At 47.0% G+C, this 24,501-nt stretch overlaps 1 protein-coding gene across 3 annotated transcripts in view; it reads right to left on the bottom strand.

Annotated features, from left to right (window-relative positions):
• Mapk4 (mitogen-activated protein kinase 4) overlaps positions 1-24,501 on the bottom strand; it is a 144,882-nt gene that overhangs the window by 1,439 nt on the left and 118,942 nt on the right. For all 3 annotated transcript variants that reach the window (XM_033757330.1, XM_033757331.1, XM_033757329.1), the window contains 4 exons: positions 9,623-9,767; positions 7,024-7,185; positions 2,590-2,791; positions 1-118 (listed from right to left, as the gene is read on the bottom strand). The exon at positions 1-118 is cut by the window's left edge and continues 1,439 nt beyond it. In XM_033757330.1, coding sequence (XP_033613221.1) covers positions 1-118; positions 2,590-2,791; positions 7,024-7,185; positions 9,623-9,767 — 627 coding nt within the window. The remainder of the gene's footprint in view (positions 119-2,589; positions 2,792-7,023; positions 7,186-9,622; positions 9,768-24,501) is intronic.

Here is a 24,501-nt window from a genome sequence, read left to right on the forward strand (position 1 = left end):
CACCTGCACGTCCTCGGCCAGCGGCGCCGAGCCCGCGCGGGGGTCGCGCTGCACCTCGCTGGCATCCTGGCACCTGTCAGGCCGCCACTCCAGGTCTGATGACAGACTCACAGGGTACCTGAAAGGGTACGAGCGAGCAGTGATGTGAGCTTCCCGGCCGGCCACGCTCAAGCTGCTTTCTCTTCCTCTGATCCTCCTACGTCTGACCTCCCAGGGCTCTGGCCCAGGTAAAAGTGAATCTTGAAGGACTCAGCTAGGGGGGCACTGATGGCCTCAGCTTAACCTTTGCATTCTTTTGTACCCATTCCAAACCCTACAAATATTACTTGCGCACCCACTATGTGCACTTACTGTTCTGAGCAGTATTGCATTCAGCTATCAACAAAACAAAAAAAAGAAAAAACAAAACAAAACAAAAAAGCTCCTGTCCTTGGGGAGCTTTCTAATGGATCTAATGCTCCTCAAGTTTGAAGGCTGTGTACACACATTGCTTGGGGATTCTTGTTATTTTGAGTAACAAAGCCCACCCGGCTCAGATTAGAATACATGGGGGGATTAAAAATGAAGCAGCAGGCGTGCCTTGCTGCATCCCCAGCTCAATTCTGATTCAGTAGGTCCAGGGTAGGGCGCTGCATCTGCATGTTTGTAAAGAGAATCCCTGTCCCAGTGGCTCTGGATTGGACAGCACTGTACATTGACACAGAGCACCCAGAGCAGGTGGGACCTACAGAGAGGCCACAGACACCATCAGGAGAGGTCAGAGCTCCTTGGAATTCTGCTCTCTGCCGACCGCCCTGCAGCCATGGAAAGTGAAGTCAGACAGCTGAAAACAACCGAAGAGCAGCTGGACAGGTGGGCAGGTGTCAGGTCTGGCTGAGTCCTCCCTCTCGGTACCATGTGCTCAGTGCAGAGTCAGAATGGGGGGTTGGGGAGGGGCACAAGCACAGAGAAGTTAGCAGCTCCTGGCCAGCTGCTCCTTGCACACAAGTCAGTGACACAAGCCAAGCACATGCTGGGCTGGCTGTGTGAAGAGGCAGGCCAGATAGCTTCAGGCCACACACTGTGGTTAGAGAGGCGTGGGAAGTATGCCCATCTCCTGGGGATGCCAGCAGGGTAGGAATTGCCCCTAGAGCTCTGCACTGCCTCCTGCCTCAAGTGACCCCAAAACTGCAGCAATTTCCAGGAGAGAGTGGTGTATGAAGACCCAAACTTTGGCTGCCAGAGGCCAAGCGCTGAACTTACACTATCGGTAGTCTTCCCAGCAACCTCTCACCATTATTGCCTTATAGGTTAGGAAATTTGCATGCCAAGAGGTAAAGTAAGGCCCATAGCAAAGGACTATCATGGGCTTTGTCGTCTTTGTCCTTCATGCAAATGTGAGAGGGAAGATCAGGAGCACAGGTACAATAGGTTTAGTGTTGGCCAGAGTTGATGGGCAGCAACCCTCAGCCACAGCCATGGTCAGTATAGGATGGACCTTGCTAACCCAATGCTTTGTGCCCCTAAATTCTGTGGTGTGTAAGGGGAGGCACTGTGAGGAAGAAAGTTCAAGGCAGGGCAGCCTAGGCATGGCTGTTTGCCAGCAACACTTGGAAACAACAATCTACAACAACAAACCAGCAAACCTGTCCAAAAATAGCAATGCTGCCTGGGCCCTCCCTCAGTGCCTCCTAATCTGAAGCCCATCATCTGTCAAATGACTAAAAAGGAGAAATTGCTCATCTGTCACTTATATAACTAGCTGTCACATTCCCACGGCAGCGGAGCTCCCGGTTAGGCTCCTTCAAGTCGTAGCTGCAGAGCCCTCCACTGCTATTTCTAAACTGAGCAGCGACTGGCACTGCCTCCCAGAATTAGCAGATGGCAATGCCCAAACGTGGAGCTGCCAGATCTGAGAACGTCAGAACAGGAACAGATCTATGAGATCATTACATGCCCAGGCAGAAATGGTTTAAAAATGTGTCTTTTACCCAACATTGATTCATTGGTAGTGGCTTCTTGGGGACCCTTGTCAAGGGTCCCAAGGCAAAGCCCGGTTTAGCGAGGAAAAGATTTATAATTGCTTAGCAGTGCCCAACATAGATGTAGTTCAGGGAGGATTCCACACATAATTGCTGTGTGATATGATGCCAAACTCTTGACCTCTCTGAGTTGCAGCTTCTTCACAGGGAATGATAATAATGAAGGCTCCCTCACTGGAACTCTCAGGAGGTGCAACTGATATGAAAAATGGGTGTTTTGTAATGCTAAACTGTGCAGTTTTCTTGACTTGCATTGTTGCATTTGGCTTTTCAAGGGCAAATTCCCCAGTCTGCTACAAGGTAGTACTTAACCCTGTGTTCAGTAGGCTGAGGGTGCTGGGCAGACCTAGGAGTGGCTATGCTACAGAGCAGAAGGCCCTGACCCATACCTGCAGCACATGGGAATCATCTGCGGGGAGGGCCTGGGGACAGAGGAAAGGCAGGAAGCCAGGCTGGGGAAAGCACTGAGTAGGATACACAACTGAGGAGAGAGGGAAAGCCACAAAGGATTGGAGGCAAAATGAAAATGAGGGGACAGGAGCATGCAGCTTCTAGCCCTAGACTGCACCTGTCCCAGTTGGAGAGCTGACTCTGGTCGGTGGCCATCAGCACGATGTCATCAATCTCGTCCTCGATGTGGAAGGGGTGTTGAGAGGTGGGCTCATCCTCAGGGCATGAGTACGGGCTCATGTAGGGGTGTTGCAGCCCCATCTCAGCGGTCAGGCGGTCCATGGGGTTAAAGGTCAAGATCTTCTCCAGAAAGTCAATGGCTGTGGGGGACAAAGGGCCACATGGAGGTCATGTGTTACCCCTGCCAAGCTGAGAAGGGAGACTCCTGACTGTCATGACATTCCCAGCCCTGTGTGTTTTTGCCTTTGTAAAAAGCTATTTTTATCTCAAGCATAGGTAGGGCAGAGAAAGACCAGTACAGGGTTTAGTAATGAGCAGGTTACTCCTGGAAGAGGATCTGCTTCACAAATTCTCAGGTCTGGAGGATAAGGCACTCCAGGGCAGGGCTCAGCTCCAGGGCCTCAGTTCCACTGGGATCCTCCTAGAGACAGCCTGGGACACACCTCACAGGTGGCTACCTGAGGGAAGCTAGTCACACACTCACCTACCCCAGGCATGGGTTGAGGGCCACCCAGAGGGGGTGGAGGAAGCTTTGGTGGAAAAGGGGAATGTGGAGGGGAAGGAGGGAGTTTCAGAGACAGAGGCACAGGCTTGACTGATATTCAAAATGCTGAGGAACCAGGCTGAAGCGCCTTGCTGTGCCAGGAACCCTCCAGTGGCTAAGATCCAGAGAAGTGCTGGGCTGTGGAAACTTGGGGAAGGGACACGTGAAAGCCTTGTGCAGTGGCTATTTGCCAACCAGCATGGAAGTGTAGAGTTCAGAACTGGCGCTGCTGTCCTTTCTCCTGAGCTGGGCAGGAGTCCTTCTGCCTGGGTTATATCAGGTCAAGGACTGGTGGGAGGTTTGTATTCCTTCCCAGCATGGCAGTCTTTGCACTGTCCATGACCAGCCTGCCTAGTGGGGTGAAATGGAGCTGAGCTCAGAGCCTGAGCTGCCCGGCCCCCTGAAGGCTCCCTCTCAGGCCTAGCCTACACAGTGAACCTGCCCCTTAAACCAGCCCTGGATCTCTTTGCAGGAAAAGTCATCAATGATTCAGCAAATCAATGGATCCAGAAGGTCACCGGCATCCCAGGAGGCCACAGCACAGCTGAGTATACCTCGGCTGGAGGATTAGGTAAGCAGCCGTAGCTTTGATCGCTCCCTGAAGCCCAGAGTAGGTTGCTGGGTTGTAGGCTGCAGACCAGGAGGAGCGCTCACCTCACAAAGTCTCAGGAGTGGAAGGGTCAGGCACTCCACAGCAAGGCCCGGCCAAGTTGTTCCTACTTTGGACCTTTGACCCTTCTCTGGGTCACACACTGCACCCAGATTTTAAGACTTTTCTCATATAATAAGGTTTCTGTACAATCTTGTCACCTTCCTCTATAATTATGGATTCCAAACTGGGCTCCTCAGAGCCCCAAGTGTTCTGGAAAGATTCCTGAATCACATCTGGAGATTGAAAGGCAAGTGGACTGGACCCTGAGCCCGTCTTCCCTGCTTCATCCATAGCACTCCCTCTCTGTTTCATATATTAGATTTCTTTATGTTTTTATTTGGGTCAATATATCAAACCGGACACCTCCAGTGTGGTCTCGGACCTGCCTCTCTTGTCCTGCACCTGTCATGTGATCACCAGTTTGGATACTGAGGGATGCTGTCACCTAGACTGAGTTCTTGAGCCTCTGAGGGTACAGCAAGGCAGACTTTGGGCCTTTTTTCTGGCCTTTGCAGTGGTCCTCAGAGGTCCACTGCTGGCTCCTCTGGCCTGGATGGTTTGCAGTGCTTTTCTCCCACTGGCAGCTCATTTCAATGATGTCTCACAACCCCAAGGCCAGAGGCCAGTTGGGGTCACTTTTAAGGTGACAGGCAGAGGAGAACATTTTTTGAAGCTGCACATTGGGAAGTGAACCCAGCCTGACTTAAGGGAACATCTGCTCAGTTACAGGACCAGATACAGTCAGCAGCTGGACATTTGAGACTCCAGCCCTGTGGCCTTGTCTAATCTCTCATTTTCACTTGCTGAGTGCAGCTTTATGACACTCTTGCTGAGTGGAGCCCTCCCACCTCCTCCTCCAAGCCAACTTCTCTGGCCTTCTCAGCATTTGGTGGCTTTCCTACCCTCCTCAAACCCTTATATGCTCTACATTTCCTAGCTTATGTTCCTTAATATTCATACTCATCTTTGATGGCTTCTTTGTCTTCTGTCTAGAGTCTAGACTGTATTATGCCCCTTCAATTTCTGTCCCTAATACAGTTTTCTAGTCACAGTGGATTAAGAAATTTTGGTAGATAACAGCAAGGAGCTTAATCTTCTAATCAGGGGCCTACTCTGATTTCTCCAATGCCAGATTGATTTCTCCTCTCAGAGCCAAGTCACCAAGGGCTGCTGTGTCTGCAGCTGTGTGGAGAGGGATGATGTGGGTGACTCATCCTGATCCAGAGTTTCTGAGAGGGAACACAGTTCTTGACACATGGTAGGCTTTCTGTAGAGCCCTAGGAATCAAAGTTTACATAGATGGGCAGAGACTGAATTTGTTGTGAGTCAAAACCCCCTCCCCCCATTGACAGGAAATGGTAGTTTACTGATTAAACGGGGATTATATAGCCAAAGATGTCCAAGTCCAAGATCCTGGTTTCTTGATGGGGAAGGAACATGGCAGAGATTTGTAACCTATATACAAATGTTTCCTTCCATCAGACACAGAAGGTTAAATATTGCATGGTTTGTCTAATAGGAGAAACCAAAAATATATACAAATTAAAGAACAAAATTAAAAAAGAAATGAAAGGAAACATGGAAATAGAGTTTGTGGAGATGGAATAGAGATATGTGATGGGAGACAGGAGGGTGGAAAGGAGAACTGATTAAGATGCAATATGTACGTGCACCAATTCTCTAAAATGAATATAATCATTATATATTACAAACACATACTAATAAAAAAGTAAAAATAAACAAAAATGTTCCCTTCATTCATAATAATGGATACAAAATGGCATGTAATACATATCCATTTCCCAGCCTGCTCTGCAGTTAGGTGAGGTCATGTGACTAAATTCTAGCCAATAGGGTGTGAGCGGAAGTGAGGCAAATCTTGGCTTATGATCTCAAGGGAAGGGACCTACTGTATTTTTCTCTTTTTTTTTCTGGAGGGATAAGGGCAATACCCTGACCTGGCAGCACATGACAGAAGAACCTGGTGCCTAGATGGCCTTGTAGAGCACATCCGCCATGCTGACTCTGGGCTATCTATCTTTGGATTACTATGTGAGTGATAAACTTCTTCACTTTTTTTCTTAAATAAGAAATAAATCTTATTTCAGCCATTGAAAAATTGGGTTTCTCAAATTGGCTGAACCTATATCCTACCTAATATGGGGATTTCCTTAAGAAGACTTTGGCAGGTACGAGACCTGGGGTTAATACCCACCTCTAAGATTTATACAGCAGCTGTCCTATGGTAGAGGTGCTGCCAATTCTATTTTAATTCATTGTCACATCTATCCATTTTATAGTTAAGGAAACTTGGATTCAGAAAAGCAAAATAACCTGCCCAAGATCACAGTCACTGGTAGAACTGGAAACTGAACCTGAATGTGGCCCTCAAGCTCAGAAAGCTCCTGTCCTCTGCACCATGTCATCCCTTCCATGGGAAAAAAAAGTAAGGAGGGGATGAAGGAATAGAGGGAGAAGGCAAGTGAGAAAGAGGAGAAAAATGAAGCAAAACTGGGATGGAACAAGGAGGACCTTTAGCAATTACCTTGAGGGTTGCCTTGTGACTGCACTCTCTTTTAGTATATGTGCTTCAAAGCAAGCACAGGACTGCACTCTACAAGCTAATAATCCATGTCTTGAAAGTACAGGTTGACTATCCCTTATCGGATATGTTTCGGACCAGTAGTGTTACACATTTCAGATTTTTTTCAGGTTTTTGAATATTTGTATAGTTTTTACTGGTTGAAAATTCCTAACCCAAAAATCTGAAATCAGAAATGCTCCAAAATCTGCAACTTTTTTTTCAGTATTGTGGATTGAAACCAGGGCCTTTACACTGAGCTATATCCCCAGGTTTTTTACTTTTTATTTTGACATATGATCTAAGTCACCAAGTTGTCTAGTCTGGATTTGAAATTCTGATGATGCTTCTACCTCAGCCTCCCAACACGCGTGGATTACAGATGTGTGCCATCGCCCAGGTAACTTGAAACATTTTGAGCACCAACATGACGGCTGATATCTAGGCAAGTGCCCCCTGTCAGGGAGCCTTGACTTCTGTGTTCAAGGACTGTGCTCTACCCTTTTTGAGGGAGACCTTCTGGCTCCTGCCCCTGCCCTGTAAGAGCTCAAGAGCTCAGCCTCTTGGCACACTGCTGGCTGCCAGGCTCAGGTACCTTCACTGTTCACTTCAGGGAGCAGCTTGCGCAGCGGCCTCTTCACCTCCCAGGTGCTGCTGACGAAAGATGGCATGACCCGGAGCAGCTCATTCTTGTCCTCCTCGCGGATCACAGGGATGGTCTCCAGGATCAGCTGCATCTGCTCCAGTTCATGAGCTCCTGGGGAGACAGATGCCAAGTGGTTAAGTGTGCTGCCTGAGGGGCTGCAGCATGGAGAAGCCCCCAACGTGGCACCTGCTGCCCTGTGGGGGTGGCAGTAGAGGTGTAAGGTAGGGCAGTGGGGCAACACTGGGCTAGGAACTAGGGGACCTGGGTTTCTCGCTTTCACTCTGCTACTAACTTGCTGTGTAACTGTGGCAAGCTGCTTGCTGTCTCTGGGGCTTGGCTTTGTCAAATGTAGAAAGAGGTTGAATCTGATCGTCTCTGAGAGGCCCCAACCATTCTGCTCACCTTCTGCGCCCTGAAGCAGGCTGGTCTGATGTGGACTGAGTCAGCCAGCACTAAAGTGATGGGAGCAACCTGGCCAAGGCTTCCTAGTGCTCCTTTCCATGTGCCTCTCTGCACACTCAAGCCACTGTAAGGCTAGGAATGAACTTAGTGTCCAAGTAGGATTCATCCAGACATTCCCAAGAGAAAACCTCTGGAATGGCCAGTTGGGTTTAGGGTGCACTCTGCCTCCATTCCTCGGGCTGAGGGGGCAGTCAAGCTGTGCCAGGTCGTGTGGGGGACAAGACAGAGCCAAGCATCCTTCGTGTGCTCATTCATCCAGCCATCGCATGTCATGCACCTTCTCTGCACCAGGCATCTTCTGCCTGCTAGGAATGAACAAGACCCTTCTCTTTCACAAGAATCTTCAGTCTTTGTGTATCTCAGCAACTCAGCTCCTTTTCCAGGCAACCACTGACCATGGTATCAGTGCTCTGCCACTGCTGGCGCTGGTCTGAGCTGTCTCCCTGTGCCCTCCTCTGACACCAGGCTGCTCTTACTTCCATCTTCTCCCTTTAGGCCTAAGAGTCCTTTCCAGTTGGTGCTGCCAGCATGAATCCTCAGCCATGCTCTCCTTCCTCAAGACCATCCACCTGCACAGCCTCCCCACAAGGACCCGAGGCTTCCAGAATCTGGTAGCCTAGGGTAAGGACCCTCCCACATCCTCTCATGATGCCCTGTGTGGCATCAAGCATGTTCAAGTGCCCTGAATGCTCGCTGAGAAAATGCCAACAGTATCAGGGTCTATCCCAAAGGGATCTTTTTAGCTTCTCCCTGCATTGGACTCATGGAGCCCCTTGTGGGGTTCCCTACCCAGAAAAATATGCCAGATCACTCACCAAGAGATCATGAGGTCAGTGGGCAATCAAACTGTTGACAGACTTTGCTCACAAGATTCTGACCCCTCTTTAGGACACACAGACCAGTGAGGTACAGCCTTGTACTTGGAGTTCTCTTCAGCCACAGGGTTGAGCTGGTGATCACTATTCCCCCGACTCTCTCGTCTGCCCGTCATGATCAAGGGTGTCATTTTGAGGCAGCCAGTGGGCTCCAGCAATCCACATGGTGGAACAGCAGAAGCTTTGGCGGTAGACAGCCCTGGAGGCAGACCCAGATCCTCACCTTCTCTCTTTCTCATTTCTTGTGGGATGAGGATGACCACTGACACTTGGAGTGACCACTGTCAGCAACTCAATGTGATGGCCTGTGAAGGTGCCTGGCCTTAATCAAGCTTGACTTCCCTGCCTTCTGGGAGCTGGGGGACAGTGACTTCCTCTCAGAGAGGCTGATGAAATAAATTGCCGTGGAAGATTTATGCTCTAGTTATCCCGTGATGACCCTTGGTGACAGATGACACTCTGGAAAGTCATATTTGCACCCTGAGCCTACTAAATCATCCTAAAAACAGGAGAAGGACCCTGCTGTTTGGATCCCCTGATCCTTTCCCTACCACTCTTGAAAAGTCAGCCTGAGGTGCAGGACATGTGTTAGAATTCTGTGCATGAGCGACAGCAACATTTAAAGCTTGAGGATGGAAATCTGAGCAGGGCAGAGGGACGCAATGCAGAGGAGTGGGAACCAGTGGGGTGAGAAGCAACTGCAGAAGTGTGGCCAGAGCGTGGGGAGGAGGTTGCCAGCCCAAAAAATAGAGTTTCCACAGGGCAGTGAGGAAAAACTGGAGGCGAGCAAGGGAAGAGAGCAGGTGCTCTTCCAACAAGGATAGAGGGAATGAAAGAAAGTATGAAGTGTTCCCCAAAAGTGCGACACATGCCCTGGGGAGTTAGGAAAGATGTCACGGAGGACTGGACACAAACTGGGTTTTGAAGAATTCGTAGGAGGTTTTTAAACAAAAAGGGGACACAAGCATTCAACACATGGCATAATGATCACTTGATTGCAAAAGTTCTGCACTCAAAGGGCTAATTTTGGTATGCAACATATTTTATACCTGAAATGACATTAAGTTACTTCCAGGAAATGTCATAAAACTCAAAGAAGTGACTTCAGTCATAGAGTACCATGTTTTAGATTAGCACGTGCTTCATACCCAGTTCTTCCTTTTAATACAAGGAGACCAAAAGAGAAAGGAGTGGGATAGTTAGAAACTTACCAGCGAAGAGCATCCTCCCGGTAAGCATCTCTGCCAGGATGCAGCCAGCTGCCCACATGTCAATGGCTTTTGTATAGTTGTTGGGGGACAGGAGCAGTCGTGGAGAGCGGTACCACTTTGTCACCAACCCCTCTGACAGATAACCCTGGAAGAGCAAATCCCCCATTCCCCTGGTCAGTGATTTTCAGATACCTTCCCTCTCCTGCCATAGAAACAGGGCCTCCTTATCACCCCTTTCATTCTTGCTCCATTCCCTTTGACCCGGGAAAAGCATTAGTGAAGAGAGGTCTAGTCAGAGTCTGAGCCTGGTTTGTTGGGCTCAAGGGCTTGAATGGGAGGAATCTTACGATGTCCCAGAGTTCTCCTTTATAGGAAAGGGTCCAGGATCCTAGGATTTCAGAAGAAATGATCTCCCACTCCCATTCATGTCACTAAGCATCACAAGTTTGTCCACAGCTAGTAAGATGGATACGCAGGGGCCAAGCTCAAGTTCATTACCTCCAGAAACAGAAATGATGAGACACTGCTGTTTCATTGGCTGAATCTCAGAAATAGCCACATGTATGAAATCAAGTCAGTTGCTTGGGTACTGATAATTAGAATTAAAGAGCCAGTGGGCCGGGGATTTAGCCACACCTGCCTTGCAAGTGCCAAGGTCCCGAGTTTGATCCCCCGTACCAAAAAAAAAAAAAAAAAAAAAAAAACCAGAAATCAGGGCCTTCTGAGACCAAGAAAGACCAGCTTCATAATGGATGCAGGTAAATGGCATATGGAAGTAACTCTGAGTGACAGAGTGGTCACAGCTTCTGTTGGCCCAGGTATTCTTGGGATTCTATAGGTGTCTTGCTGGGGAATAGATGTTTTAGCTGGCACTCCAATTCCCTCTCCCTATAACATATGGTGATTATATAGGTGTTTTAGCACACATAGGAAAATATACTCAGACAATTTAAATATTTTTCTGTATATAACCTAGAAAGCTGGCCCAACAGTGAAGTCTCAGAAATGACTTCCTGGGTTCCCTGGAACAGCCTCCCTGAGGCAAGAAGATAAACCCATTTTGGGGGTTAAGGGGAGATGGTTGAGACTGAAGGGATCAGTGGGCATGGTGGTGCAAACCTGTAATACCAGCACTCTAAGAGGCTGAGGCAAGAGGATCACAAGTCCAAACTCAGCTTGGGCAATTTATTTTATTTTATTTTATTATCTCATTGAGTTTATTGGTAAAGTATACAGTACAGTTACATTCATCATTGGGATCTTGTACCTTTACATGACAGATCTTGGTTCTCATTTTTCCCCATACCCCTGCCCTCCCCTCACCCCTCCACCCTCCCCTATTTACAAAGACTTTGTTTCCATTTTTTCCTTTTCTCATATTTTTTTCTTGTCCCTTATTTCCTTTCCCCTACCCTTCCCACTTTCTCTACTCCTTTAGCCCTTTTCTTCCTAGATTGGGCAATTTAAAATAAAATAAATAAAAGGGGATTGGGGCATAGTTCAGTGTTAAAGCCCTGGGTTCAGTCCCTAGTATAATAATCAATTGATCAATCAAAAGATGGAGGGGAGCCAGATCTAGGGCTGGTCTTGTTATTTGCTGTTGTGAGTCCCAGTTTGGTATCCAACTTTTTCTTTGTACTGGTGCAAAAATTATCGCAGACACAGGTTAAGACCAGTGAAAAATTAGGAAGCCCAAGGAGCATTGTTTTTTTTTTTTCCTCATTGAGTTTATTGGTACATTCTAGGTATACAGTACAGTTACATTCATTACTGGGATCTTGTACCTTTACATGACAGGTCTTGGTTCTCATTTTTTCCCCTTGTCTCTGCTCTCCTTTCACCGCCTCCTCCCAAGGAGCTTTGGATTTATTAATGTGTGATCTCTTCATTTGTTGAGAAAACATTTTTATTAAACACTTAAACTGAGAGCCCCAAAGTATGACAGCAGCTCTTTTCACTTAGGAATCTGCATTTCTTCACAGTAAGTCCTCAGAGTGGCAGAAGGAAGGAGGACAGAGGAAGATGCTTATGCTAGTGTGATAGTTTTTGGTTTTATCCATAGTTAACTCAAAACCCCTTCCCCAAAGAAGGCCACAGAAATTTCTCTTCCCCAAAGTAGGTCATAGAAACTCTAATCTTCCCCTAGCTCTCTCTCTCTGGAAGGCCTAAAGAAATTCTCTGACCTAACTTGTTGAATAGATGATAGGACCCTCCTCAGAGGGCTCCTGCACCACCTGGAGGAGGGAGGAATGCTGCACAGAGAGGACAACAAGAATCACACTTAGGGTTTTCCCTCCCAGTCTATCAGCATCGGACAGACCTCCTTTGTCCAAGCTCCTTTCTGCATGGTTTCCCATGCTTAAATCATGCCCATGCAATAGAGACTCCAAAAACACCTAAAAGAAAGAGTTCAAAGAGTTTCTAGATAGTCAAACTCACGGGGCTTCCTACAGGGTGGTGCACCCAGCAGGGCATGGAATCTCGTTCCCCTTTCCCCTACCTTGTGCTGTGCATCTCTTCATCTCTGTTCTTTCTGATGTCCTTTATAATAATCTTGTAAGTGAGGTTCCTTGAATCCCATGAATCACTATAGCAAATTCATCAAACTCAGGGAAGAAGTCCTGAGAACCTCAATTGATAGGTAGTTGGTCAGAACTTCCAGAGACCTGGATTTTCTGCTGCTGTCTGACATGGGGATAATCTGATGGGATCTCCAGGTGGACAGGGTTAGAAATAAATGGAATGGAGGATGCCCAGCTGGTGGCTGCTGTGGAGTTGCTTGCTTGCTTCCTCCCAATACCTTTGGGGTCACAAAAGTGATCTGTGTTGGGAGTAGACGCAGGAGGGAGTTGTCCTTTTCCTATTCACAGCACACCCCATCCTTGGGCTCCACGGTCTAAAAGAATGAGCACCTGGCAGTTTTACAAAATGCCTTTCTCTCTTCTTTGGGCATCTGCATGTGTACATTTCAGGGATGCAAGTCCTCAGACTCCCCTCTGACTAGGCCTTAGGTCAGTATCCTTGCCAAGCGTCCCTGTCGTGTAACCAATGCTTTACTTCTCTGCACCTCTCTCCCACAAGAGCACCAGAGCATGTGCCCCTCGCAGGCGGCACCTCTGATTTGTTCTACAGCTGCTTCTGCATTGCTCAGCCTCATGTCTGCCTCCTAGAAAGTGTGAACGCAGACACTGCTGAATAAATGAAGGGAAAGCTCAGTAAGTCTGAGTAAGAATTCTGCATATGGCCTGCACTCCCTGCAAAATGAGGCACCTTTTTCAGGGACCGCTGATCCTCATCTCTGACACATCTGACTTCAAGTAGTGTTTCAATTCCCATTTTCAAAGTTGGGTGGGGTGTTTACACAAGTTAATAGTTACTCATGTTTTGTCTTGTTCAAAAAAGGATGGGCCAATAGAAGTATTATGGTAGTTTAATGTTTTTAAAGTCAGGCTTATTGAGGTACAATGTATGTAGAATAAACTTTGTCCTTTTAGCGTGTGGTTCTATGAGTTTTGAAAGCGGAGAATCATGCTGCTGCCACATTTCACAATTCCTCATCCCAGATAATTCCCTCATGCCCCTTGCTGGTAATCTCCAGCCTCCAGCCACAACTGTTTTCTGTCCCCTTGGTTTTACTTTGCACAGAATATCGTATAAATGTCACCTTTTGAGTCTGAATTCCTTCACTTATCATAATGCATGTGATATCATCCATGTTGTGTGTACAGTGGTTTGTTAGGAATTTAAGTGTGATTCTAAAAACTACAGACTAAGCCAAACTGCCTGTAGCAGTTCTGCCCTTCTGGGTTGGTGGGTTTTGAGCACAGAATGGCCTGGCTTTGATTTCCAATGAAATAGGGGAAGACTAAAGCAAAGATTACCCAGAGAGGAGGTGGCTTAAGGGGAGTTTTCTCTGACATATAAATGAACAGTCTTTTATGAGATAGAATGCTCTTGATTAATCTGTCTCTCTGCAGAATCTAGGGATGGAGGAAAGTGGGAATCCAGGGCTTCCTCCTGAAACACTGCCCTGACAGATGATATATGACAGGGATACTCTTGGGCCAGGATTGGGGACCAGGTCATGATAGGAACCAAGAAAATTCCTCCCTGCTCTTCTTTACCTTGGGTGAAAAGCAAGAACCTGCTGAATTTATGTTAACTCTTAGCTGTTTCTCTAAGCCAGCTTGTCCCTCAAGCTCTTTACAAAACACAAAGGGGATTGATGAAGGTGTTTCAAATGCTATGGGGCAGTGGAGAATTTGGGAAGTTGCAGTATTTTCTGTTAAGTCCTGGGAAGATGAGCTGGGAACAAGCAGGAGGCTCTGTTCTTCTGTCTGGGGGTCAAGGGGTCCTGCTTGCACCTGAGGGGAATATCCTGGGGCCTGGGGGCAGATGTTCTGGGGCTCTCAACATGATGCTGGTGATCTCAGTCAAATACTGAAGTTTCAGCTGAGTGCACAGGGAGAGAATTTTCTAGGAAAAAAGGCTTTTAACAAGTACCCACATGTGGAGATTCGGTTTCCACAGAGCTCAGACATCCCTCTCTCAGTAAGAGAGGGAAATCCTCCAGTGGCCTGTCCATCCCACACGCAGGGTAAAGAGTTTCAGCTCCATCTGACTGTGGAGAGGAACACGTCTTTGGGGATCAGAGCTGATCTTTCTCAGCAGTGCATGCCCATTGCCTAGCTGGCTGAAAGGGAGCGATGGGCATGCATACAAGTTGGGTATTGTCTGAATTCTGGTATCGCGGGCCTGGTGAAGCTGGGTTGTTGTGTGAAGCCATGCGGCCTCATGCTCTGAGAGGACGTGAAGCCTACACTCCCACGGTTCTGTGTCTGCTGCTCAGCCCACAGGAGGCAGGGCTGCACTTGTTCCTTTGGGTGGTACCTTTCCTCCTGCCGCTCTGTTTGGTGTTCCTGGCTCAGAAGGGCTACAGAGACATCACTGTGGGGGCCAGATGGATGAGATTTCCTTTCTACATTTTTCCATGGGGCCCTTTGGGTCTTCTGGGGCCACTGTTCCCCTCAGGCCATTCTGTCCCTTTTGAGTGGTCCATGGGAAGCTTGGAGTTTGAAAGCTTCATAGGTGTTTGAGAAATAATCTAGCGGCAGCTGCCTACACAGAGTATAATTAAGGCCCCTGACAGCTCTAGAGACAAAGTATAATTAAAGCTCTGAGCCCTCGCTTGTGGAGGGAGCAAGCCACTAGCACTCAGGCCCAGCTGTCTGCAAGTTACTCCAGCAGGGTGGCCCTGGAGCACTTCAGCAATGCACTGGGTGGGTGGCATCAGCTCGGCTTGCCCCTCCACGTCCTTGCCTGCCCAGAGTCTGCTCTCCTGTGTCTAGGAGGCTGAAGGCTAGGGAAGAAGGCATGGTCAAATAAACCTATTCACCTTTTAATGACAGTGTGCCTCGCTAAATCCTCACAGATATGCTGAGTATAAAATGGGATAACATTCTTCAGGAATAAAACCTCAGTCATCGTGGCTGTGTGTTTGGGAGCGGGGGAGGGATGGGTGGGAGAAGTTGATTTCTTCTTCTGAATCAGTGTTTTAGGGTAGCCCTTGTTTCGAAGAAGTGGAGGGCTCTAACATCCCCACTTTGTAACCACAAATTTGTGGAATAGTCCTGGGAGCCCAACATGTGTCAGTCCCTGTATGGAGGATATACAGATGGCTGGCATCACCCTACCTTCAAAGAGCGTATCACGTGGTTAGAGACGAAATGTTGCTATGCAAAGGTGAATGGAAGTAACCACGATCGACATTCATGTGGGACTTATTGTGTGTCTGCCCCATGTTAGCGTTTTATAGAAATGAATTCAGTCAGCCTTGCACCAGCCTTTTGATACGGCTCTTCCTGAAGTGGTGAAATACCTGTCCCAGGAGCTGAAAAGTGGCTTCAGGTGCACTGGTACACTGCAGAAACTCCCTACAAAGACCTCCTGTGTGACAGCGAATGACAAGACAGAGGCAGGGAGAGCCGTGGGCCAGGAGTGCAGAGGGTCAGAGAAGCATCCCCGAGTAAGGTCTGAGCGGACCTTGAGACTCTAGAACATCTTAGATGCCTGGGAACACTGGAGGGGCCATGGAATCCAGTGTGAGTAAAGGTGGGGGGTGGGTAAGAAGACCTAGAATGTGCCCAGGAGACAGAGACTCAAGGACAGATGACAAATAGAGTGAGGGGCTAAGGAGAATAACTTGTTCTGAAAGTCAGTAGTCCTCAAAGTCCTCCGCATCCAAATCAAGGGGAGGCTTGTCAACGTGTAGACTGCCCAAAGCTACCCACTTGTCCTCCAATCTCTATCTTAAAAGCCCCCCAGAAAAGCTTTGGCCCCCTTCCAGCTGGAACAAAGGTTGATGAGAGGGTAGTGGCCCAGGGGGAATGGCAGCCTTGGGTAGGGTCCCTGCTGTTCTCACAGGTGAGTGAGATGTTGGCAAAGCCAGGTGGTTGCAGGCTTTGCTCCCTACCCAAACCCAAGCTAGGAAAGGCATGAGCCAGGCTGGCAGCAAAGATGCTATATGTCTGGATAGCAAGGGACCGAGAGGCTCAGATGGCCTCAGGAAGACCCCGGGGACACACCTCCTTGGAAAGGTAGGAATACACATGCACTACTGTCTGATCTAGGAGAAACCAGGTCAAGCCCAAAAGAAAGCAAGTTGTGGAGAACTAAAACATTTAGCCTTGGGGGCAATGGGCTTTTGCCTGGGTAATGTGATTCTTTCAGGGTCGAGGCTCCCAAGAGTTGTCTTCGTGACTGTGCAGGAGGAATCAAAGGCACATCATAAATGCAAGGTAGAGACCCAGCACTCGTAGCCTGGAGAACAAGGAGGGGTCACATGGGAGCTGCCTCCAGGCATCTGCAAAGCTGACCTCCTGAAGAGTGGTTAAGCTTGTCTCTGAGGCTCCGGGGAAGATGAGAGCCAATGTGTGTGACAGAAATCTCTGATATGATTATATTCACCAAGTTACTGAGCTCCTCAAACTTCTGTTCTAACTATTTTGTATAGATGGACTCATTTCATTCTCACAACAGCGCTTTGCAGTGGGGACTCTTAGTGTAGTCATTTTACAGAAAGAAAGAAGAAGTACAGAGAGGGTAAGAATCTGATCTACAGTAACACAGGCTGTAAGTGGCACAGCTGGGATTTAACACAGGTTTTGATCTGAATGAGAAGCTCTAACACCGTCCTCCAAGAGGTACCTTTAGGGCTCTGGAGATGGGCAGAGGATCCACGCACAAAACGCACAGCCCTATCCAATACCATGCTCCTGGTGGAATCCCTAGAATGTGGCTTCTCTGATTTGGGGTGCTCCCAAATCACTTTCTGGACTTCTCTTGGCTATTGATTAAGTGCAGATTCCATTTCTCAGTCTGACAGGGTGATGCTGACACTGCCTCTTGGGGGATACTCTTGGCTCAGCAGGTCCCTTGCTGATCGCTAATATGCTGGCTTACCTAAGAATTTATCACTTGCCTTGTCTACAGGCTAGGAAGGTTTCTCAAGCCCAGAAAGGGACTGACCTAGAGCAGAGGTTAATTCTTTGTGTTACAGACATTCATCAAAAGATCATTTAGAAAAAGAACACACTCCCAGAGGCCCAGTTTAACCAGAAATATATGGCTTCCCTTTCCACACAATATTCTCCCTCTGAAGGCATAGTTTTTTGTTTTGTTTTGTTTTGTTTACCAGAGATCGAACTCAGGTCCTTGCGCTTACTGAGCTAAATCCCCGGCCTTGCAGTTACAATTCTTATTTGTGTCAATCTATATATGAGGCATGTTAGAAATCTTTTTAACAAGGAGTACCACAAAGCCAAATAGCCTTTCTTATTGCTGACTCCAAACTCATTCTATTAAACTTATTTCCAAGAGAACATGCAGCAGGGAACCTCTTGAACTGAAGAAGGGAACACAAAAATCTTAAAAGCTCAGCTCACACCACAGTCACTGGCTGATGACTGAGCATCTTCCATTTATGCAGTTAAAATAGACAAGGGGGCCGGGGATTTAGCTCAGTGGTGCCACCACCTGCCTTGCAAGGGCAAGGTCCAGAGTTTGATCCCTGGTACCAAAAACAAACAAACAAAATAGACATGGATGAAGACCTAGTTTGGTTAAATCAGATGCATGGAATTTTTGTGAATTTCTAAGATACCCCAAATGCTGATCTGCTCACCCCTTCTCAGGGCTGCCCCTTCTGCCCTCCACGCTCTGGGCGTCGTACTTACTGACATTGACCACCTCTTCCTTGGTTTCCATAGAAATAAGAGAAAAGTCCAGCGGCTGCTCCTATAGGCTTGCAGAGTCTCAGTGCACCCACCAGACCCATGTGGTCCCTTTCTTTCCCTTAAAAATTTATTTAAAAAAATTACTGTTTAAAATTTTTAAAAATTGTGGTAAAATATGCATAGCATAAAATTCACTTCTTAACCATTTTAAAGTGTGCGGTTCCATGGTATTAAGCATATCTACAATGTACAATCATCACCATCATCCATCTCCAGAACTTTTTTCATCTTGCAAAACAAACTCAGTCCCCATTAAACAACAGTTCTTCACTCTTCTTTCTCTCTCTGGCAACTACCATTCTACTTCCTGCCTCTAGGAGTATGGCTACTCTCAAGTCCTCCTCCAAGTGGAATCGCACAGGGTTTGTCTTTTTGTGTTGGCTTGTTTCTTATGCTTAATGTACCTCCCTTAAATCACAGGACAGTGGGACCAATGGATTAGGCTTTTTTTCAAACTGTACTTTGTTGAAATGGGGTCATTCTCTAATTCAGCTAGAGCCCACTGTCGCAGACATGTGCTTTGGACCTCATGGGTCACAAACTCTGATTCCTGTTACAGTGGAAACATGTGACCAAATGCTTTGTTCAGAGATGCACCAAGATCAGTAGCTCTACCCCCACCCCCCACAAGGATCACTGGCTAAGCTGATTAGAAAGGAGGCTGGCTTTGGAGCAGGAAAGCTTGGTTTGGCTGCTCCAGACTCAGTCTCCTCACCTGTTTGGGCTACTGGAGAGTCTCCAAGCTCTCCTTTGTGGGTTGTTAGCATCCTAGGTTGCTGCATCACAATCAGCAGTGTCTTACTAAGTCCTCCAGGCAGGGCTCAATCTCAGCACTGCGAACACAGGCGTGGGTCACTTCACCCGGCTTCAAGAGCAATCTTTAAGTGAGGAGCCCTGCTGGACCAAAGTGGTTAACTTTTAATGGGCCAGTCTGTGAGCAAATAGCTTCTTTTAGGAAGATACACTAAGTGTCAGGCCACAAATAGACACCTGGCTCACTGACTTTCCAGGAGAACGTGGTGCACTCTGGGGTAGGGGGGTCTCAAAGCTGCTCCAGGTTAGAAGCACCTGGTGATCTTCAAAAACTCCTCATGTTCAGGCCACCTGCCACACCAATAACATCAGAACCTCAGGGGTAGGACCCAGGCGTCAGTGGTTGTTAAAACTTCCCAAGAGATTCCAATGTGTGGCCAGATTTGCAATACCAGCATCTTAGACATCTTAAGTTCATTTGCTTTGGAAAGGTAAGCTGTGTTTGCATGGTTCCCCAATTAGTGCGGTTTTCTATTTCCAGCTATACTCAAGATGAAATGAATCCTTGAGAAGCTTCAGAGGCCTTCCCCAGGTGGCTGATCCAGGGAAGTAAAAGTCTGGAAAATAACACAGCAAACAAGAGCTAATATTTATTGAGAACTGAGGATATGCCAGGCACCGTGCCAAGTGCGGCTTTTTTATTGGTGCATTTAATTATCAAAATGATGTATGAAAAGGTTAGAGGGAGGAGAGTAACTTGACCAACGTCAAATTAGCTAATAATTGGCACAACCAAGACTTGATCCCAGCAATGAACAAAAGAAAGTCCCTGTCATCATGGAGTGTACATTTTAGTTAAAACGACAGCTGAACAAACAAATGTATAATATGTCCAGTGGAGATAAATATGCAGGATAAAAATAAAGCACAAGGAGATAGGGAGGTGGTGTGGGTAGTCCAGGGCGCCCTGTCTCAGAAGAGGACATCTGAGCAGAGGCCAGAGTGATCAAGGGAGGGAGCCCGAAGGCCACATGGAGGAAGAACATCAGAGAAGTTGATCTTGGAGCCACAAGTCTCCCCTTTCATTCCCACCTCTGCCTCCAAACGAGGGCAACACTCTTGGGCTTCTCCTTCCCACCTACCATAACTTCCTTTCAGATCCCTCATTAACATACAGATATGAATAACAGAGAACCTCTTAGGGGGACAAGAAATATTGGTTGAGCCCCCATTATGCACAAGGGACCTCTGAGAATCCTGTTTAAGTATTTATTCTTCATTTATAGTGGGCCCTCAAGTGAAAACCAGTCTGGCATATGAACAACTTGGGTTGAATAGGTTAATGAAAGTTTCATCTGCCTCTTCTTGTCTATAATGTGTACCCAGGTAAACATACAGATCTCAGCTGTACTGACTTACAACCAACTTGAGTTACAACCAGCCCTTGGGAAGTGATCAAGCTCATAAGCCAAAGGTCCACTGAACATCTGGGGAAACTATTGCAGATCCTTCTGACAAAGCTGGCAAGATTTAGCATCCTGAGCCCTCCATCTCCAAGATCATAGCTCTATAGTAAAGGAGACAAAGAGAAGTCCCTGGCCATAGAGATTATCCATTTTTTCTCCATATCTGCAGCGCACTCTGTGCAGGGTAGGTGCTCGCTTAATATCTGATGAACTAATGAAATAAAAGTCTTAAACTGAAGAAAAGATTGCTATACTCAAGACTGCTTGCTTGAAATTGCCATTCAATAATTCACCCAAGCTAAAGGAATGATCAATATGCCCATGGAATTTCAGGAATTGCCTAGCAGTCAGGAGGAAATCATTTTAAAGTTTAATAGCATGTTAAAAATCACAGGAAAAAACCAGCCTTCCTGCTTAGGTGCAGCCCTCTGAAATCTAGGCCCCTCCAGTTTTGGGTATGTGTGGATTTCTATTTCATAGGACAGTGATGCTATAGCAGGGTAACTGAGCCCTCTGGGCTGCTAATCGTGTTCTGGGCCAACCCTGATGCCAGACTTGGGGCTTTATTGCATCTGCTCTGCCACCTCCACCTTTAGAAAGACAAAAAAAATTCATCTAAAAATGCTTCTGAGTAATGTGTGTAATGACCATGTTCTGGGTACTATCCTTAGCTGTTTTTTGTTTTGTTTTGTTTTGTTTTTTTCCATTTCACTACCATGATAGTCTCACCAGATGGCCACTATCACATCTCTGCTCTGCAGAGGAGGAAGCTGACATAGACAGGTTAAGGGTACAACAGCTTCAGAGTCCCTCATCAGACCAACAGGCCCCAGCAGACCTCTTCTGCTGCCTCCTCCTGTCTGTTCTGCCCTCACAGCTATCCTCCCTTCCCCTTCCCAGAGGTCAGCCCGCTCTCTAGTTCAGCCCAGAGTGTACATAGAAGAGTCTCAGAAGGTTCCAGGATTCAAACTTCATCTTCATTGAGGGCAACTCAGATGGAGTCAGTGGAAAAAGAGGAGTACAGAGATTATCTGGCTTTCTTTCATTAATGAATGTTCAGGTGGAATTTAATCTGGAGTGTGTGATAGATCTTAGAGCCCCCAGTAACTTAATTATACACAGGCTGTGGGAAGGGACTGCCATGGACCCACAGAGCTTGCTTGATCCTATTAGAAGTCCCTCTGTCAGGCATCTGCCCAGCAAGGGCAGGGTTTATGGAGAAAGAGGCTCCTACTGCAGAGGGACTCTAAATCCAACTGGCCAATATGTTGGCAGGAAGTAGCTGCCTGTGCAATATGGTGCATGTAGCCAGGAAAGCCCCATTCACCCTCAACCTGGCTACCAGACAAGAGAGACGTCTGTATGTAGCTGCTTTTAATCAAGGCAGCATTTCCTGAGATGAGTTGATATCCTAAAGATGCCAACAGGCATTAGGGAAGATCAGAGCATGTGGCCAAACACCCTTGGGAGACGCTGGTAATGACTAACACTTTAAAATAGTCTTCATTCTCCTAGATGGGGATTTGGCATGTGGCATTTGTCAAGTCTCTTTGATCACATATCCATTTTTTTGGTAGGTGCATCCTGGGGACCAACTGTTTTCAGGCTGTGGGAAATTCAGGGCAAGGTCCTGTTAACATGACAATATGGTGTTCAAAAGAGGAAGCATACTGACTTCTTCCCTTGGCAAGACTAATACCATGGTGCCTGCTGAATGTAGCTCTGCATGAATGGAGACTTACACTGCTTCCCCACTTATCTCAAAAGCCCTGGCAGACAGCAGAGGCTGAAGTGGGTAGGTGATGCTACAAAAGCCATTAGAAATGTTAGCTTCTCTCATACCACAGGGGCTCTGGAAAAGAAGCAGATTCGTTTGGGTTAGGAAAGGGAGGCTAGGCTAGGTGGGGAGTGCAGGTAGCTGCTAGGAGGTGGGTCTCCTGGGTGAGTAGCATCAAATCCCCTCCCACCTAGCTCTATACTGGGGAAGATAAGCAGGCAATGGGAAATGGAGAGGAGGGCTCCAGGAGGACCCTGCGACCAGCTCCCATCTTCCTCAAAGTTCTTTCTGTCAGGGTCAAAACCCAAGTCTTGTCTCAGTGGTCCTGTCTTACCCTGAACTTCAGAAAGGTCTTTTCATGTTGGCGACTGAGGTGCCTGAGGGATATTATTCATCAGGGGCCACATCTTCTCTGCAGATACATTTCTTTTTATGGAGAAGCTGCAGGTGCCCAGCTGTGCACCACCACTGAATGCCCATGTGCTGAGAGACGTCCAGGTCACTAGCTCCAAGGAATTAGGCTCTCATTTCTGATGCACTCTTTTCAGTGGGTCTAGCCCTCTCTGGGTGCTCTGAGTTGGGGGACTATCTTCAGGAAGCTTCTGGGCAGTGAGGGTGCTGGTTCAATTGCAAAGACCATCATGAATCCAGGGGACTTCAAAACACTGGACCAGAGTGGGCAGATGGCCAGACACTGTATGAGGAAAGAAAAGGAGGGCCAGGGTGGATCTAAGTCTGGGAGCCTTTTTAGAAATACCAAACTAGAAACATAACATTAGGTATGAATGTGAATATTTATTTTGAATCAAAAAAGTAATGGCAGCAAATTAAAAATCATAAGAAGGTGGCAGATGCTATAAACATAACAGAATTCATAAAAATAACATTTTTACTAATTAGCTGCTTGGCAATCTGCAGGTAGCAAACGTGACTGTACTGCACAATGTTCAGTCATCTCTTCTATGACAATTTTGTAATACCATTTCCTATACAGGGAATTTAAAGACAGCTCGGTGTTTGAAAGATAATTTGAAAAGATTAACATTTTTCCTCTGGTATGGCTGATATTTTAAAAGTTTCATATTCAAAAGTAAGTATTATTGGCAATCTTATATATTTACAGGATTACTTCTTGTATTATTAAACTTGGGGAAATGTTTGTCAAGCATTCTTTTGTATAAAGGCTGTGAGATTTGGGGGGCATTTCCAGTTTTCCTATATGGTGACAAAAGCTTCTGTTTGAACTGATGAAATCCACTAGCCAGTGTGTTGGTGATGTCCTAGCTGTAGTCATGTGCCCTGATGGCAGGGGAGGCCCTGTTTCTTTGTGTCATGTGCCACATGAATTGCTTCAGTGGGCCTTAGAAAGTCCTAGAAGTTACTCAACTCAAGACTGCTGGTGAGTCGCTGTCTTGGGTTAAGCCATAGTATTGCAGCATATCTTAAAACTGCATGGAGGGATAACTGCAAATCACATAAACACAACCCACTAATCTTAAACTAATTGTATCCCAGGTTAACCCAATCCTACCCTCTTAGTCAGATCCTCCAAAATGTCTAGCCATATGAGCACTATGCAGCACGAGGAAGTGGGGTGGAGGGATTGCTGAATAGCAAGACTGTGCTCTAACAAGTTGTCCCCAAAATAACTTTTTTTGCAAATATTACAAAAATACACGACACATCGTTAGAGTCCTTTGCAGGGGTTGGACTAGGTTGTACAAGTGAAAGTCCTTGAGGTTAAGTCGTATGAACTCCACGGTAACTACGGCAAGAGGACAGTGATCAGGGAGGGCAGGTAGATAGATTGTCAGGATTTCCAAGCTAGAAATAAAAGCAGAGATATACTCTTGGAACCTTACTTGAAGTCAGCAATGGCAGGGCTCATGTTCTCACAGCCCGAAGCAAATTCTCTAGAGGGCTGGTCACCCCAAAGAGTTGTGAAGAGGCCCCAGGTACTCCTCAGGAGAGGGGATATGTGTGTGTACAGTGTGTATGGAATGATGGTGGAGGAAGCCAGCGTGGTTTGGAAAGGTGTTGATTTCTTTTCTCACACAAGCAATCTGGTGGGATTTTTGTCCACTAGAAAAGGTCTCCCTGATTTTCTTCCCTTGCTCTCTCAGATTCCTTTACCAACGGCCCAAATTCTTGTGGGCGCTGGAACCACTGAGCTAAATCCCCAGCCCTAATAGCTTTCCCTTTTACAGTCACACCTAGAAAAGTAAATTCTCTGCCTCCCCAAAGAGAATATGTAGGAAATTTATTCTTCACACTGAGTAAGGCATCTGCTAGGCTCAGCAGTTTTCTTCCCTTGCTCTCTCAGATTCCTTTACCAACGGCCCAAATTCTTGTGGGCGCTGGAACCACTGAGCTAAATCCCCAGCCCTAATAGCTTTCCCTTTTACAGTCACACCTAGAAAAGTAAATTCTCTGCCTCCCCAAAGAGAATATGTAGGAAATTTATTCTTCACACTGAGTAAGGCATCTGCTAGGCTCAGCAGTTCTGTGGCCTGCCTTGCAAGCACAAGGACCCGAGTTCAATCCCTGGTACCAAAAAAAAAAAAAAACAAAAAAAAAAAATCATCGCAA

This window comes from Fukomys damarensis, unplaced genomic scaffold (genome assembly GCF_012274545.1).
Source record: "Fukomys damarensis isolate Sample0158 unplaced genomic scaffold, DMR_v1.0_HiC HiC_scaffold_30, whole genome shotgun sequence".
Taxonomy (NCBI): Eukaryota; Metazoa; Chordata; class Mammalia; order Rodentia; family Bathyergidae; genus Fukomys; species Fukomys damarensis.